The sequence below is a fragment of the Hoplias malabaricus genome, chromosome Y, assembly GCF_029633855.1.
Source record: "Hoplias malabaricus isolate fHopMal1 chromosome Y, fHopMal1.hap1, whole genome shotgun sequence".
Lineage (NCBI taxonomy): Eukaryota > Metazoa > Chordata > Actinopteri > Characiformes > Erythrinidae > Hoplias > Hoplias malabaricus.
In genome coordinates this window covers 52336452-52355037 of record NC_089820.1, presented here as the reverse complement: position 1 = coordinate 52355037, position 18586 = coordinate 52336452, and the positions used below count along the sequence as shown (strand labels likewise).

The 18586-nt window shown below is 41.4% G+C and overlaps 1 protein-coding gene across 1 annotated transcript in view; it reads right to left on the bottom strand.

Annotated features, from left to right (window-relative positions):
• Positions 1-334: 334 nt before the first annotated feature.
• Positions 335-18586, bottom strand: part of LOC136678741 (zinc finger protein 536-like) — a 207698-nt gene continuing 189446 nt past the window's right edge. Inside the window, 1 exon segment of the mRNA XM_066656865.1 lies at positions 335-588. Coding sequence (XP_066512962.1) covers positions 335-588 — 254 coding nt within the window.

Below are 18586 nucleotides of genomic sequence, written 5' to 3'. Positions count from 1 at the left end.
AGCATTTCAGGTAACTACAGTAAAAGCTACGGATTACATTTCAGACCTGTCAGACCATGATTTATACAATTCATAATTCTTCATAATCTTACTATCTCTCTCTCTCTCTCTTCCTTGAAGGAGTGTCCATTTATTCTCTCTGTCTGAGCATGCTCAGTAGCACACCTGCTGACTGCATGGCTAGTAATTTCAGTTACAAAACTTTGTTGTATAGTGAATGTCTGTGGTTGTGGTGGCTAATGGTGTTTGGGAACTGATGGTGCTTGATGACTATTGATGTCACTACAAGCCCCTTAAGGCTTCTCAGAAATCCTTGGACAATGCTCGGGCCATGTCACTCATAAGAGCGAAGTATGTCTCCAGATAAGCCTTCCCCCTTGCTCAGTGGGCCAGAAGAGGCAGGGTTACCGTCCTCGGAGTTGCCGGAGGCATCCGAGTCGATGCGAGAGCGTTTGAAGCGGCGGTCTGGGTACTGGCTGTTGTCGAAGGGCATGCGGTGCACACATAACACGTGGGTCTTCAGGTTGCCCTTCTGCGAGGCGCTGTATGGACAGTACCGGCACTGGAACGGCCTCTGACCCCCCTGACCTGTGGGAAACAGAGGGATCAGGTTATATCATCAGTCATGAGAAAATGCTTTGTCCTCTAGCAAAGTCATTTTTAAAAAGTCGTCCTGCGACATAAACTTCATCTTTAACAGCAGTTGAGCTAGTGAGTATTTCTAAATATCTTTTCAAAGGAGAGGTGCTACAGAGACATCTTGTTTTAAATATTAAATAGGATATTTACATTGACATAATGTGGCCCTTTACATTTCTTGTCTCTAGAAAAACAGTCCATATGATTTATTTATTTATTTATTTATTTATTTATTTATTTATTTATTTATTTATGTATTTATTTATTTATTTATTTATTTAGCTGCTAACCAGAGTTTTAAAATATACCCTTTCAGTTCAGTTCCTATATGGACTACTTATTTGCTTTGTGAAGTTACAACAAGAACAGTTAAGCCTAGTTTTGCCTGAACACCATCAGCTGCATAGCATTTTTAATACAGGTGCCTTCTGGCATTTCAATAATGCCTTATTAGAGGTCCCTAAGAAGCTTTCTTGCTTCAAATCAGTGTTTTTTTTATTCACTTATTTTTGTTTTTTTTTTTATTCTGCAATATTGTGGTACAGAAAAATTTTGAATTGAACAAAAGAGCATCACAGATTTACAAAATTAATCTGTGATTATTCTACTGTTTGTAACATTTATCATTTTACTCCATTTTGAGAAGTTACGATATGAACATATGTAAAAATTAATTCTGGATCTGTCTGAAAAGACCAAGGATTCATTCATTCAATCACAATTATTTATTTAATCAGTGTAATTGCTTGGTTAAAAATAAAGTTAAATGGTTTCATTCTTCATTCTGAGAAAGAAAAAATAAAGAAAATGGCTGGGGTTGTCTGATTCATTTGGCAGAATTTGAAAACGGTTGCAAGCTGTAGGACCCACTTCATGTTCACGGTAATAGAGTTTGTTTGAGACGCAACCTGAAGCTGGGGTTTTTAGGGCAGCACAAAGATAAGGATCTATATTTTGATGTGGATCTTCTATACAGTCACGGATTTTCCTCCAGGACAGCTGAGTTTGACAAACACACTCATACCACTGTATATCTCCACAATGCATCCCTTTATGGTAATATTTAAAGCGAAGGCTCATGTGGTCTCGCTCACATGTGTTTCAGCAAGTTTCTGTTCTTGGTCAGTCACTCTATCAGTCAATCACTAAGAGAAATGCCTCTCATAGACAACACATGCACAGGCCTCCATCTGTTCCTCCAGTTTAAGAAATGAACAACTTTTTCAGACGAGACACCCAATCACAAGCAAGATCATTTATATTTAGCAGTCTTAAAGGCACAGTAAAAACAACCTGTTAAAATCCGAGACCTGGAGAGATTGTGAAATGTAAATTATGACTGTTCTTGGTAGGCAGCCACCTCCTCAATGGGCCTCCAGGGGAAAAGTTTACCTTACTGCATTTACAAAGTTACAGTTTCAGAGATACAGAGAGAAAAAAAACACGGACAAAAAACAAGAGTCCACGTGTTTTATCGAGTGAGGAGGAATGCTGGGTAGGCTCCAGTTTTGGAATTCATTTGTATGTATTGAAGCTTCTAGATGTTCCCTATAAAGCTAACATCCTCAGCCTTTCAAATGCAGACAGTGGCTTTGTGCAGCGGAGTCATCCTGCGGAACTTCCAGCAAAGTTCTTTAAAAACAGGCAGACAGAGGAGTTGTAGCGGGATCTGATCATGAGTGCGCTGTACACAAAGGCCTTTAATAGCCCACACAAGCCTGTTTGAGGGATGCAGATTACGTGCCTATCATATCAGTGCTCTCTTATCGGGCTGGTCCACTTAGAGCCAAGCTAGACACTTTCAGCTGTGCACTACTTTAGGACATTAATAACAGTACATTTGCTCTCCATTTTGCTCAATTCAATTTGAAAAGCACTAAATCAAATTAACATGGAGTTTAAAATAGCAGCCGGCTAGGTCCACTGCATGTAAAGAGGCTGCATTAAAGGTGTGGCAGCAAAGCAATATGGATATCAACGGAATGAACCCCCCACCACCCCACCCAAGCACACACACACACACACACACACACACACAAACTCTGTGTGTGGCAGCAGAGAGACAGGATTTATAAGCACTTTGTGTTTGGCTTTGGAGTCTCAGCGGCTTTCAAAGACTACAATGTCTGCTCAGGCTCCAGCACAAAGGGGATTGCTACAAGTTTTGGAGCTTTAGATGTTCCAGTTGTCTGAATTTTTCGATAAGCGAGCCTCCGACACACACAATGCCAGTCCCCCTCCTCTTATTCATGCGCCCTTTAACTTCACACTCCCTTACATTACGCTAAGTCCAAGAGGCAGAATTTCCTCATCCCATTTTACACTTAGAGAGAGAGCGAGCCAGCGTTGCCCACAACAAGTCTGCTTCCATCCTTCCATCCCTCTATCCCTCCTCCCCACACGTTCCCCTGCTCTCCGTCCCCTTCTACTTTCCATTCCCGAAGTGCCGGCAAAACACAGATTGAGCTTTCCGTTATTGTCATTGCAGGGTCCGTCTAAGGTAAAGAGCGCATCCATTTTTAATCCTGTATGAATAAAAGATCCACACGCACTGTAGCCTGGTGTGGGTCAGGAAGAGAGGGAGGAAGGGAACAGGAGAGACATTGTAAATGTAAAAGAGTGCATACACAAGATATACAAGCTAACACTTTATTTCCTTTTTCATTTGTGCGTCATTGTTATTATTAATATTATTAGTGTCATTATCAGAAGCAGTACAAAACAATCCAGTGTGATTCATAAAACTTGGCACAAACCCTAGGATTAGGCCTGTTTTTATCAGAGTATCAGCTATGCTCAGTCCAGCTCTGATCCTTTCATCTGTTTTTCATCAGCATTTATTAATATGTTTATTTATTACTTTTACATGTGACCTATCATATCTAAAAGTCACATGAGATAAAGAATAAACTGCTTTGTGGTCCCTGCACTAATTATTTTACGCTCTATAAAGCAGGACTTTCACATGGGGCCGCCTTGCCTGGGTTTGGTACAGAATCTGAGACTAGGTGTCACTCTGCTGGCTTCTTCTGTGAAGAAGAAGAACGAATGTTTCCGGAAAGTAACACTGCCAAATTGTCAGTTTAAAAATGTACCAAGATAGTTCTAATTATTATCTAATAATGATGAGTATAACAATGATGGTGATATTGATGACGTCATGATGTTTTGGAAATACAGTACTAAAGATAGCTTTAACTGAATATAACCCAACTGAAACACACTGGTACAGTAAAGAGTGGACAGCACACTGCTCAGTGGGTGCATTACTGTACATTTCATATTATAAAGTTGAGAGAAATGCAGCATTAAGCTGAATTGCATTCTAACTGTCTAAGAACTGAATTGTATTGCAATTTAAAATACACATTGCTCAGTGGATCAATTCATGCCGTGGGATTTTTGGGGAGTCTCTCTTTCTCTCTCTCTTTCTTTCTCTCTCTCTCTCTTTCTCTCTCTCTCTCATTCTCACTCTCTCACTGCATTTTTCCTTCAAGTGTGATGTTTGTAAAATGTCCAATTTTTGTCCTGTATTTTCAACTGAGAACAAGACAAATGTGGAGAGCTACAGTGCTTGGACTCCTAAAAAGAGTAGGTTCTGCTTTGATCAGATTAAAAACATCACAGTGCCACCAAATCAATACCTCCATACTTCACACACACACACACACACACACACACACACACATACAAAATAAACTGCAGGTTTGAGTTTGTCAGCAGTGTTCATGTATTTCTGTTTATACAGGTTAGTCTAATTCTGGGTGTGTGTGAAGTGAGATCATCTGTGGGTGCCCAAAACTATGTGTGGTGTGTGTGTGTGTGTGTGTGTGTGTGTGTGTGTGTGTGCTATGTTTAAAATGGCACAGTGAGCTACTGCATTTACTCATTTATCCTCTCTACTTTCTCCTGTGAGTTGATTAAATAAACCATCTCTCTCTCTCTCTCTGATTCTCTCACATGTACCCTATATGTCTCTCGCTTTAACTTTTACTCATTATAACTTTTACTCAGTCTTTTTCTTTTACACAATTACACACTGCGTCTCATTACTTTATTTTTCTCTCCCTCCTCCTACTCTCTCTCTCTCTCTTTCTCTCTCTCTCTCTCTCTCCCTCTCCCTCTCTCTCTCTCTCTCTCTCTCTCTCTCTCCCTCTCCCTCTCTCTCTCTCTCTCCCTCTCTCTCTCTCCCCCTCTCTCTCTCCCTCTCTCTCTCTCTCTCTCTCTCTCTCCCTCTCCCTCTCTCTCTCTCTCTCCCTCTCTCTCTCTCTCTCTCTCTCTCTCTCTCTCTCTCTCTCTCTCTCTCTCTCTCTCTCTCTCCACATACACTACACACACGCATCCCACAGAGTACAGAACTGGCAGCATATTGTGAGGTGCTGAGTGACATACACCAGAATCATTGTGGTTTAAAATACAGCTTTGACTAATGTGGATATTTGGTCTTATATAGTATTCATCCTGGATCACAAAAAAAATCCTGAACAAAATAATAATAATAATAATAAAAACTGGATACAAAGGAAGACTAAGATTAAGAGGACTCTCATTACTCTTTTCCCAAAAAGAGTGAGAGAATGAGAGAGAGAGAGAGAGAGAGAGAGAGAGAGAGAGAGAGAGAGCACTCATTTTCATTAGTGTGCTATTATCAGGATTGCCTAATTAACCCCTGAAGGCCTCATGTAGGGAGATCAGACAGTGGAGGAGGAGGGGAAATGAACGATAACGCCCACTTCCTCCAACAGTCCTCTGCCGTTTCACTCCATTTCTACCTCCCACTCCCTCGCTTCATCCAGCTCTTGCAGAATGAGTGAGGAGAGAGAAATTGAATTGTTATCCATCCGCTTCTTTGATAGTCTAACCTTTCTGAGGAGTTTAACTGGATGCTGAACATCTCTTTCTCTCATGTTCTTTCTCTTCATACTCCCTCTTGTGGTCTTCCTGATATCTCTCTTCCACTCTTGGTCATACTCTCTCTCTCTCTCTCTCTCTCTCTCTCTCTCTCTCTCCTCTCTCTCTCTCTCTCTCTCTCTCTCTCTCTCTCTCTCTCTCGCTCTTCTTTTCTGTCTCACTCACACACTCACAAAGATGAACACACAGTCTCTGACAGACACGAGAGCACATGAGCTTATATACAAACAAATAAACACGATGCACATGATGCCATACAAAGAGGCATAAGCCTGGGTTGCGTTTGGTGTTGTGGTATTCAAGCAATAACATACACACACACACACACACACACACACACACACACACACACACACACACACACAGGCATGCATGGTGGTGGTTTGGCATGTAATCAAATCCACTCTTATATAAATTCCATCTGATGCCAGAGTTACCATCTGTGAGAGAGTGGCTCTCACCTCCATACAAGAACAGCACAACAAAGAGAGAGAGAGAGAGAGAGAGAGAGAGAGAGAGAGAGCAAGTGCATGATTAACAGAGAGAGATAAATATAGTGATAGAAATATACATAGTAAGTTGAAAAAGAGAGAATATCTAAGAGGTAGAAAGAAGAAGATAAGAGAAAGAAAAAGAAAGAGGCAGACCATGTTGGGGGGGTGGTGTGTGTGTGTGTGTGGGGGGGGGGGTGGGGGTTAGGAAAATGATTAATTTGCAGAATGCTTGTGATTTGCTCATATATTATTATAGCAGCTCATCAGCACATGACGAATCCCCAGCCCTGCACAGCAGAAAGAACCTGCAGGGCTTCAGCACTTTTATGGTGTGTGTGTGTGTGTGTGTGTGTGTGTGTGTGTGTGTGTGTGTTTGATTTTTATATGATTTGTCTGTTTGAAAAATAATAGCTTATGAGTGTCATGAGTGTGTGTGTGGTTTTGTGTCGATTTGCCCCAGTGTGTGTGTGTGTGTGTGTGTGTGTGTGTGTGTTTGAGTTTTATATGATTTGTCTGTTTGAAAAATAATAGCTTGTGAGTGTCATGTGTGTGTGTGGTTTTGTGTAGATTTGCCCCAGTGTGTGTATGTGTGTGTGTGTTTGTGTTTGTGTGTTTGTGCATGTGTGTGAGCACGTTAACTGGCACCTGACGGACTGCAGAACCTCTAATGACTTTCAGATGCTCACAAACAGTAATTCTACCCTGAGAATGAATGAGAAAACGTTGAAGGAATGAAGGAGCGAGACAGTGAGCCAGAGAGTCTGAGTGACTTCCGTTTTCTCAGTGTGTGATTGAAGCATATCCTCTTTGCCCACACTGCAGAAATGATTCCAGCCTCTGTGTCTGATAAGCTTTGAGTATTAACCCTTGCAGGGCCAGCATAATTAGTGCTCTACATTATTCATATGTACTTAAACAAGTAAATGATTTATACAGTTGGCGATACGTGATATAACATATTTAGCCTCGTGATTCTGACCGTTTCACTGTTTTTGTGTTTCTTCCAGCGTCAACAAAAAATGGCAGAAATGTTCAGGATCCCATTTGTTGAGGCCATGAGTTTTAGAAAGCCTCACATTCTCACCCATCTGTCTGTGTATGGTGCTTGCTGACATGGGCGGCTATCAGCTGAAGTGACACATCTGGGCAGTTTGCAGTAAGCTCCAGTGCGTTGAGTTGTTCTTTGGCATTTTACTAAAAAAGCTCCTGTCCATTGGGGCGCTGTGGTGCTAAATACACATAAACAGTCTGTTATGGACCTGAAGAAGAATAACAGAAAGAGCACTGTAACATTTCAGAGCTTCGGCCTGGGGCTAATTTTGTGTTTAAGACTAAAATTAGGGTTAAGGTTCAACGCTGATTTTAAATTCCCATGTACACCCACAAAGGGTGAGCTATATTTCATACAAAAGTTACACATCTATCAAATATTCTACTTCACACTGAGTTCAGGCTGAGAATGGATCGGACGATTGGAATCTGCACGTTCAACAGAAAGTCTCTGCTTGTTTCATTGAGATATAATTAACATATAATTGATATAATTACACATTGCTTTGGTTATCACTAGAAATATCTGCCAGTTCTGAGGGTAACATATGAAAGCAATGGGTCATTAAACTTCTAATGGGCGACATAGTTGAAGAAATAACTGAAGCAAGAGGCCTATGTGCACAAACTTTAAGAGCTTTTTTTAGTTGATATATTTACAGCAACAATGGCCATAGTGTTTTTGAAGCCCCATAAATGCGCTAATCAGAGAATTCTTGGCAATGGATGTATTTCTAAGAAGGGAAATGTGGACTAAGCCACTGCATTTCAAAGCACTGCCTAATTAACCTGTACAATGGGGAATTTACTTGTGTGCCGACAAAATGGTGCGTGTACGTGCCCTTGTGGGGAAAAAAAAAAATCTGAAACATCTCTCTGTGAAAAAAAAAAGCTAAGTACCCTTTGTGAAGGATATTTATGTGACTGTGAGCTTTTTGCTCAGTATCTGTGTTGTGTGTGTGTGTACTTGTGTGTGTGTGTGTCACCCTCCTCTCTCTGAAGTGAGTGAAAAGAGAGAAAAACAGAGAGAGAGTGTGAGAGCGAGAGTGTGTGTCTGGGGAAAGCACGAGCCACAGAAGGTGTGAGCAGTAAAATGTGATGCACCATCTGTCGGCCAATAATAACCTGTGTGTTATAAAGGCTGGGAGATTACTCAGCAAAGAGCGCCGTCCAAACATTCAAATCCCCCGCAACGCTCCAGCGCCACACACTATCTCTCCCCACCTGCTCCCTAAACCCCGCTGAGGAAGGGTCCACACTAAAGCCGCACATTACACTCCTCCAAACCTGACCCCGCTGTAATACACTCAATACACTGTAATCACTCACAGACCCACAGACTCCAACACAGCTCCATTCAGTCCCAGTGCCAGGCCAGTGCAGTGTGTATTTATAGTTTACATGTATTTATAGTGTAAAGCTCACAGTGTTTTCATACCACAAGCATTTGCTAGCAGTTTTACATTGTCATAGCAACAAAACAGTTACTGTTCTCATTATTGTAAAATGTAGCTTTGGATTTTGACTGCAAAACAAATTTTATACTTTAAAGTATGTTAAATAAACCAATGGCATGTCCTGTATAGAGATGTATACATCTCTATATATATTCATGTCTGTCTGTGCGTCTGCCTTTGTGCCTGTCTATATATTTATCCATCGATCTATTCGTCTGCCTGCTGCCAATCTCTGTCTGCGTATCTTTTTATTGATCTACTTGTTGTTTGTCTGTCTACTTATCTGCATGTTTGCCTCTCTCCCTGTCTGTTAACTGTTTATTTGCCCATCTGTCTAAAGCAATATTATGATCAATGATCACAGTTAACCCGACTGAAAGACGAAAGGAGTAAACTTTTTGTGTTGTTAATGTGTTAATTAGCGTCACTATCTCTTATATCAAACGTTAAGGATTTTCCTGAGAGCAACTCCAACAAAAGCTAAGACTGCGCAGGGATGTGTTGATTTATGAAAAATCCTCATCCAGCATCCTCTCGGCCCCAGTGGGAATTTATTTCCTTTTATTTTGAATTCATTTCTTTATTAGGAGCTTTGTGCTGAACGCTGCTCTCATGAAAACTGGGCTGTGGATTGGGGAATTGGTGAAGTGGTCTCGCTCGCTGGTTAACTAGAAAACCAACACACAAATAACTCATAGGAATACACACCGAGAGGGAGGGGAGGAATTGTTGTATCAAAAGAAAATCTCCAAAAGCCTCGCTGGGGAATCGGGTCCCATGCTAAATACTGAACTAGATCATTAATTGCTGCACCAGAAGGACCTGTTAACAACGGCTCAGAAATAGGCTCTACTCTGTGTTTTCTCACTCTCTTCCTTTCTTTCCGGCGCTCACTCTCTCCGTCTCATGCTTTCATTGTGCTTCAGTACTTGCCATCTTTATTAGTGTGAAGTTTTTATAGATGTTTTACTGTAAATTAGCATAGAATGTTTCTTGTATATAACTTGTATATAATTATTAGCCAATATTTTTACACTTAATTGAATGTGTCAGCTTTATTCTGTTTTATTATGGACATGACTTCTCTATATACAAAGGTGCAGATTTCACACTTTCCACAGAACCTCTCGACATGTTTCACTAAGCTATGGGTGAAGGATAATGAAAGAAAATATAAAAAGAAGCATTTCAGAGCATGTACCCTTCTTAACCAATGAAACCGTCATGTCTAGTAGTGACGTTTATACGGGGTGTTATATAAGCCTACATTAGTCCGCATGCTTCGTCCCATGTCTTGATCTCTGTGCTTGTTACAGCATGCTGAAGACATCAAAGTTTTTATGGAGGACTTTTTTAGTCAGCACATCAGCACAGCTTCAGCTGAACAAGATAAACTCCGAGCCTCCGCAATGGACCTTCATTCAGTGCTGTGATTGGCCAAGAGTTACAGAGGCTCATGGGTAAAGAGCAGTAAATTCATCATGTGATGAGAATAGTGTGTCAGCCCGTCTCGACAGGACAAGTGTGTGTGTGTGTGTGTGTGTGTGTGTGTGTGTGTGTGTGTGTGTGGCCTAGGGATGTAGAGTTCATGAGTACTCGCCTATAGTTCTACTTCTTCCTTGTCCATCCCAGCAGAGCTCAGAGCTGCACATTCTACTGCTGACCTATCACTGCACATACATGATGGATGTCTGCAACTGTGTATTTGATTGTGTGTGTGTGTGTGTGTGTGTTTATAATTTGTAAAAGAATACAAAAGAACAACAAAACTGCATTAGTTTACTGTGTTACACTGAAAATAATAAAAAGCAATACACATAGATGATGTGTGTGTGTGTGTGAAAGAGAGAGAGAGAGAGAGAGAGAGAGAGAGAGAGAGAGAGACAGAGAGAGAGAGAGTCAGAGTGCCCCTAGATACAAGGTGCCCCTCAAGGTCTCTCGGCCAATTAAAACAGGCCAAACAACAGCGGTCCACACATCCTCCCCTCGGCCAGGCACAGGAGGAAGATATGAAGATATAAACAAAGATGAGAAAGGGCGAGAGGAGGCATTGATGTATCTGTGTGTGTTTGTGTTTGTGTGTGTGTGTGTGTGTGAGAGAGAGAGAGAGAGGGAGAGAGTGTTAGAGAGAGTGTGTATAAGGGTCAGGTCAGTATGAGCCTCTCATGTTGCTGTAACAGTTTTCCTATCAATGACACACTGACTGTTTCCAGGCAGGAGAATCCAGATTCCCTTATAGGAATTACTGCACTTTACACATCAGCAATAACAGTACCTCATTATTGATTTTATTAGCCTGCTGCAGGTGTGTATGTGTGTGTTTGTGTGTGAAGTACAAGTGGAAATGGCACTTAATTAAATTGTATATTGAACTAACTTGATTCTACTGTGTACATACACTAATCAACCAAAACTTTCTGAACACATCCTTGTTTCTTCACTCACTGTCCATTCTCTCAGCCTATTGACCATACAGGAGTGTGTAGTACTGCAATTACAAAATGTAGCCAATCTGTTGCTCTGCATACTTTGTTTGCCACATTCAAACCAGTTCTTCAGTGTCCCCTCACCCCACCCCGAGCAAACAGCACAGAGCAGATATGATTTGTTCTCAGTGCTGCAGTGACACTGACGTGGTGGTGGTGTGTTAGTTGTGCTGGTACAAACGGATCAGACACAGCAGAGCTGCTGGAGTTTATAAACCCTGTCACTACTTGAATGAGAATATTCCACCAACCAAAATATCCAGCCAATAGTGTCCTGTGCCCACTGATGAAGGACTAGAGGATGACCCACACAAACTGGGCAGCATTAGATGAGCTACTTTCTCTGACTTCTACGAGACTGACCAATGAGGCAGTTGTATCGAACAGCTTTTAAGTATTTCACTGCTATGTCTGATCCACTCGTGCACACACTAACAAACCACCATCATGACAGTGTCACTGCAGCTCTGACAATGATCCACCTCCTCAATAATATCTGCTCTGTGACCACTGGAAAACAGGGAGAAAAGTGGACAACAAGAGCAGTGATTGTGTAATAACTATTGTGTTATAATATTATTTTTTTTAGTATTTCATATGTTCATCCTGGTCTTCCTTATATCATCTTCCTCTCTGAGGTTTTCTAAGAGTGATGCAGTGATGTTTTCCTACACCTACAAAGTGCAGTTTAGACAATGGTTACAGATTGTTATATTGATATGATACTGAATGTTAAAATAATGGCATATGTGGCCAGCAGCACAGCAAATTGAAGACATTCTCAAGATGGTTTCTCTATCGTTCACCTTTGCTACTTTACTTGTTCTTGGTTTTCCTTCCTTCTTGCAGCTCTTCCTCCTACTCTCTCTCTCTCTCTCTCTCTCTCTCTCTCTCTCTCTCTGTCTCTCTCTCTCTCTCTCTCTCTCTCTCTCTCTCTCTCTGTCTGAGTCCTATTTGTCTGCTGTAAGTGAAATCACTCAATTTGGAAGAAGTCGGTGGAGAGGACTTTAGAAGGGGCGGACCAGGAGAGGGCCACCTCCAAATAAGTTCCATTAATCACTGCACTCACTCTAATGTAACTAATATTTTACAATTAGAGGAGACAAGACGGAGCTCACCGCCATCTATCTCCCTTATACCACATGATCATCGATTCATAAGCCCCTGCCTGAGAGCAAACACACACACTTACACACTTACACACACACACACACACACACACACACACACACACACACACACACACATATATATATACAGTGAGGGAAAGGCAATACTAAAGGAACTTTACTGCTTTTGTGCATGCAATGAGAATGCATGTGGTTACACACTGTGCATGTGTGTGTGTGTGTCCGTGTGTGTGTATTCCCCATATTCATCCAGAGCTCTGGGATGGTGATGGATGACCGGTTTTTGTGCATACGTTTGTGTGTGTGTGTGTGTGTGTGTGTGTGTGTGTTTGTGTGTGCACAGGCACATGTGTAACACTGCAAACTCAGATAAGATGGAATGCTGATTTGAAATGAAAAGAGATGAGAGTGCACTTCTATATGTGACCTCTCGTCCTGCACCGAGACACTCTACAGCACACTGTTACTTTCTGTCGGTTAATTCCAGGTAAAAGAGAGTGAATCCCTTTTCGTAAGTGTGCTCCCAGTGAAAGTGTGGGACACCAGAATCCTGACATTGTTACTGATAGTAATCTGAGTTTGAGTTGAGGCTGATGCAGATGTGGATTGTAAATAAGGAGCTTCAGTGAGTGCCCTTTCTTCGGTAGGGTATTTTTATATCCTATATTTTATATATATTTAAGTGAATCAGATTACACGAGTGAACTTTTCACTACACAACGAACAACTGATTCATATTTTGAAGTGATACAGCTGTTAAAACACCGCACATGCTCTTCTTCTCTCAGGGCGTAGATTGGGACCTTGCTTAATTTCCCTAGTTATTGTGGTGGTATGTGTTGCATTTTTATTGTAATGTGTGTATGTATATGAACAGCAGTGTGAGTGTGAGTGTGTATATCTAGCCTTTCCTCTTGTAGACGTCTTCCAGTGTATATGCTATCAATGCCGTATTATGATTAATATCTGTAAACTACTATTAAATGGCATTATATCTTCACTGTCCAATTTAAAAAATGTATTTCTATTTGTGTTGATTGTTAGTTTCTTACATCATTTGAGCAGCTGTCCTTCACATCGTATGAAAAATTAATGATGTAATAAATTCTTCAAAATTTCTTGGAATAAAACCTTTTTTTACATTCACTCCCATTGAAAGTTAAGACGTTTTTTCCTTCTCCTGTTTTGGGAGATACATGTTTTTTAATTGGACAGCGATAATATGTAAATTGATATTTTGACAGTTTATATATATATATTTATTGATTATAAATTTTCCCAGAAATGTGCTACAAAAATTACATTAAATTCAAATAAATTACATAAACAAATTGTACTAAATTATATATGAAGAAAAAAGGAAAGATGGGGGGAAATAAGCCACTATATTTTGTATATATGTATTTCATATTTTGTGTTTTCTTCTTCTCTAAGGATATAATAAAAGCCCTCCCAAAAAAATTAAATAAATAAATAATAATAAAACGTTTAAAAGCCTATAACTTTAGTTACAATATATTTTTTTTGTTCTGTATAAAATCAGAAGAATCAAGGTCCTTCAACAGATTATTAGTGAACACTGACATTTTACTACTACTGCTGCTACTACTAATAAAAATAAATAAAATAAATAATAATAAATAATAATAATAATAATAATAATAATAATAATAATAATAATAATAATAATAATAATAATTGTAATAATTTTTGCATTATTCCTTGTGCTGCAGACATGGCAAAAAGTAAAGACAACAGGGTGCTGGGGGAAGGAAATCATGGAAAGCATTTCCTGGCCGTGCTCGTGATAAGGTGGTCTGCACCGCCATCTGGTGGTCACGTCTGTGAATTGCAGTCTCCTGGAGTCTGCACTCCAAACGCAAGCGAAATGAAAGCCAGCTGAACAAATGAGCGTGAAGACAGGTTCAAGCTCAGGTCACCATCTGCCTGGCTACAAGTGCTGGCACACTGCAACCCAGCCGCACAGTCATCTTAAACACATCAATCGCATGCATGCACACACTCTCACACACACACACACAAACACACATGCTCACACTCACAGCTGCACAATATGGCGCCAGTGTGAAGGACGAAATGGAGAGTGAGGTGAAGTGAAAGATGGGTGGGAGCTGCTGAAATGGAGAGAAAGAGGGGAAAAAGCACACAGAGATTAAAGCCAAAGTGGAAGTGCCTATATGCTCTCACAAACGAGAGACCACCTGGCAACCAGAGCCATTAAGGCCTTCATACTCCATGGCTACATCCTTCTTATTATTATTTTTTCACTTGGTGTTGTTGTTGTTGTTGGCTTTCATGTTTGGAGCTAATTTGAATGTCCCCTGTACTTTAACTTAATACTAAATATTTTGCGATGAATGAACCAATAGAAACACTTTCACATTAGTGATATATTTCAGTCTGTTATAAAGTTAGCATTTCAGAGAGATGACACTCCTCATTCTTTCCTTTGTGTCAGCAAGGCCGAGATGCCTGCTGACTTACATCATCCAGAGGTATTCCAGGGGTGTGTGTGCTCCGTGCCCCTGGTGTAGTGTGTGTGTTTACTGCCACAGATGGGTTAAATACAAAGGCACACATTTGTTACACTGTTGTGTAATGACAATAAATGTGTTTCACTTTTTTTCACATTACATTTCACACAATTCCTGTTTTGGTCCTGTGTCCATACTTTGCTTAATGCCAATAAAACATACCTTTATTTTCATTCATTCATTCATTATCTGTAACCTTTATCCAGTTCAGGGTCGCGGTGGGTCCAGAGCCTACCTGGAATCATTGGGTGGGAATACACCCTGGAGGGAGCGCCAGTCCTTCAAAGGGCAACACAGACACACACATTCACTCACACCTATGGACACTTTTGAGTCACCAATCCACCTACCAATGTGTGTTTTTTTTTTTTTTTGGACTGTGGGAGGAAACCGGAGCACCCGGAGGAAACCCAAGCAGATACAGGGAGAACACACCACACTCCTCACAGACAGTCACCCAGAGGAAACCCATGCAGACACAGGGAGAACACACCACACTCCTCACAGACAGTCACCCGGAGGAAACCCACGCAGACACAGGGAGAACACACCACACTCCTCACAGACAGTCACCCGGAGGAAACCCACGCAGACACAGGAAGAACACACCACACTCCTCACAGACAGTCACCCGGAGGAAACCCACGCAGACACAGGGAGAACACACCACACTCCTCACAGACAGTCACCCGGAGGAAACCCACGCAGACACAGGAAAAACACACCACACTCCTCACAGACAGTCACCCGGAGGAAACCCACGCAGACACAGGGAGAACACACCACACTCCTCACAGACAGTCACCCGGAGGAAACCCACGCAGACACAGGGACAACACACCACACTCCTCACAGACAGTCACCCGGAGGAAACCCACGCAGACACAGGGACAACACACCACACTCCTCACAGACAGTCACCCGGAGGAAACACACGCAGACACAGGGAGAACACACCACACTCCTCACAGACAGTCACCCAGAGGAAACCCACGCAGACACGGAGAACACACCACACTCCTCACAGACAGTCACCCGGAGAAAACCCACGCAGACACAGGGAGAACACACCACACTCCTCACAGACAGTCACCGGGAGAAAACCCACGCAGACACAGGGAGAACACACCACACTCCTCACAGACAGTCACCCGGAGAAAACCCACGCAGACACAGGGAGAACACACCACACTCCTCACAGACAGTCACCGGGAGAAAACCCACGCAGACACAGGGAGAACACACCACACTCCTCACAGACAGTCACCGGGAGAAAACCCACGCAGACACAGGGAGAACACACCACACTCCTCACAGACAGTCACCCGGAGAAAACCCACGCAGACACAGGGAGAACACACCACACTCCTCACAGACAGTCACCCGGAGAAAAAACCGCAGACACAGGGAGAACACACCACACTCCTCACAGACAGTCACCCGGAGCGGGAATCGAACCCACAACCTCCGTGCCACCAATCTATATTAGATATAAATGTTATATTTTATCGAACCCACAACCTCCAGGTCCCCCCTTTATTTTCAGCTTTCAACAATGTTATCAAAGCAAATGTGTACAGTTTTTTTTAGTGCTCAAACTGGATTATTTCACAACAGTGATATTTACGCCATTAAGTATTTATTGAAGAACTCTTTACGGCAGGTTTAAAAGCTTCAGGTTAAAGAGGAAATCGTGCTGTAAATGTTTTTAAATAATGGTTTTTAAAAGGAATCGTTTATGCACAAAGATATTTCTTTGAGAGTTTATGGTTCTATAAAAGACCACTGCCTAAAAAATGGGACTGTGGCAAAATACGGAAATATGAGTCATAAAACACACTTGAATGAAATTAATACATTAAAACACATACAAAAGTTGTAAAACAGTGTTGTGGGAGATAAAGAGTGACAAATAAAAGTTACAGCGGCCATGTTTGAATTGTGAAATTAATGTTTTAAAGTAACAGAAGCAACATATTACGACTTCAAACATTAATATTGATGTTTTCTCACATATATTTCTCAGCCGCTGTACAGAAAAGATGTAAAATGACTGAGTTGAAGTTGAAGGACCAGTGGAGGTTATTAGTTTAAGTGGTGAATGCTCAGAATTGTCTCTGTTTTCTTTAGTGAATACAGTTAGAGTTGTCCCTCACAACAGGAGGCAGTGGAACAGAGAGAGAGAGAAAGAAACAGTTACATTTTTTACAGGATGTGAATTTTATTGGCACAGGCTTTTCTACATCTGGTCTCAGTGTAGTTCATCCATTTAAAAATTAGTCAGCTGTTGACCTCGAGGGCTCCCCTTGCGGGGTCCTGACGGAGGGCTTTAACCCAAATATGGATCCCATCAGACTAAAGGAGATCAGATTTCCTCCCTCTGAGACCTAAGTAACACACTGAGAAATAGGAAAATATATCAAAATAGGGCCTTGTGTCAGAGAAGCAGACTAGCCACACTGCTAGTGGAGTGTGTGTGTGTGTGTGTGTGTGTGTGTGTGTGTGTGTGTGTGTTTGTGTGTGCATGTATTTAGGACTTTGTGGACACACTCATTAAACATTTTGACAAATTGGGGGCTGCTCTACTGTCCATTTTTGTTCCAATAAAACTCACACACAATGACAATGTAACCCTTTCACTCTACTTTTTCTCATTCTTTATCTCATTGTTCTTCTGCCTCCCTGCTGCAAGATACAGGGCTCTATGGCCTGAGAGGCAGTGGACGGAAGATTTCCTTAATGTTAGTGTCAAGGTTAGACAGATCATATAAACTTTCCCTGACAACTGAAGGTAAAAGACAGTGAATGCATAAGGCCAGAATTATGGAAACGTGTTCGCTGTATACACATTGATGCTCTAAACAGTCTTCAGGAACTGTGTGTGTGTGTGTGTGTGTGTGTTTGAGAGAGAGACACACACACAGAGAGAGAGGATCATTTCCTTGCTTTACAGTAAGAGAGTGGGCAGTTTATCTCTCAGAGTTATCGACACAATAGCCCCGGTGCCAGGGGTGACAGTTATCCTTTGCCATTGGTCCGTGTCAGAAACAGGATGAGCGTGTAAATCCCAGGGTGAGACAGAGACGGAGTGAGGGAGTGCTGTCCTTGAGAGCTGCCTTTTCACCTCCGTACAGTAAATGACATCATTGAAGCATTAGTCTTGTCTGGTCATTGAAAATGGGCTCAGATGACTCAAAGCCAGTCATCGAGGGCAAAGATCAACACTCCCATCATTAGCTCCACCATGTCTTTTCTAATGCACCATGTTTTAATGTTAGGATACGATATCCATGTAGATATAAGGCCGGAGTATTACAGTACAGTACTGAGACACTGTCGATACTTTTTTTTCTCTTTATCAGTGTTCCTTTTTCATCTGGGACAGAGGTTAATTACAGCAGGTCTGTCATAGATCTCTAAGAATCACAGCAAAAAGCTACTTAATTATCCATTTATGAACAGAATATGGAAAATGAATCATCATTTTTCTTCTGGAATAAGGTTTATTACAGCATAGATATGATCTAGTCTCCCTCTGGAATATATATATATTACTCTACTCTCATAAGGACTTGAGAAGAGGTATGAAAAAAAAAAAAACAGAAGAATTTCCACATCTTTACACATGTGTGTCCTCAACATCTTAATTCACTCCTTCATCTCCCAGTCACTTTTTGTTCCCCTACTGCTCAGATACAGACAGTTACTATTGATTCTTAGGTGCAATGTTCATTTTTTTTGGTCTATATTAGTTTCATTCATTCATTCATTATCTGTAACCCCTTATCCAGGTCAGGGTCATGGTGGGTCCAGAGCCTACCTGGAATCATTGGGCGCAAGGGGGGAATACCCCTGGAGGGGGCG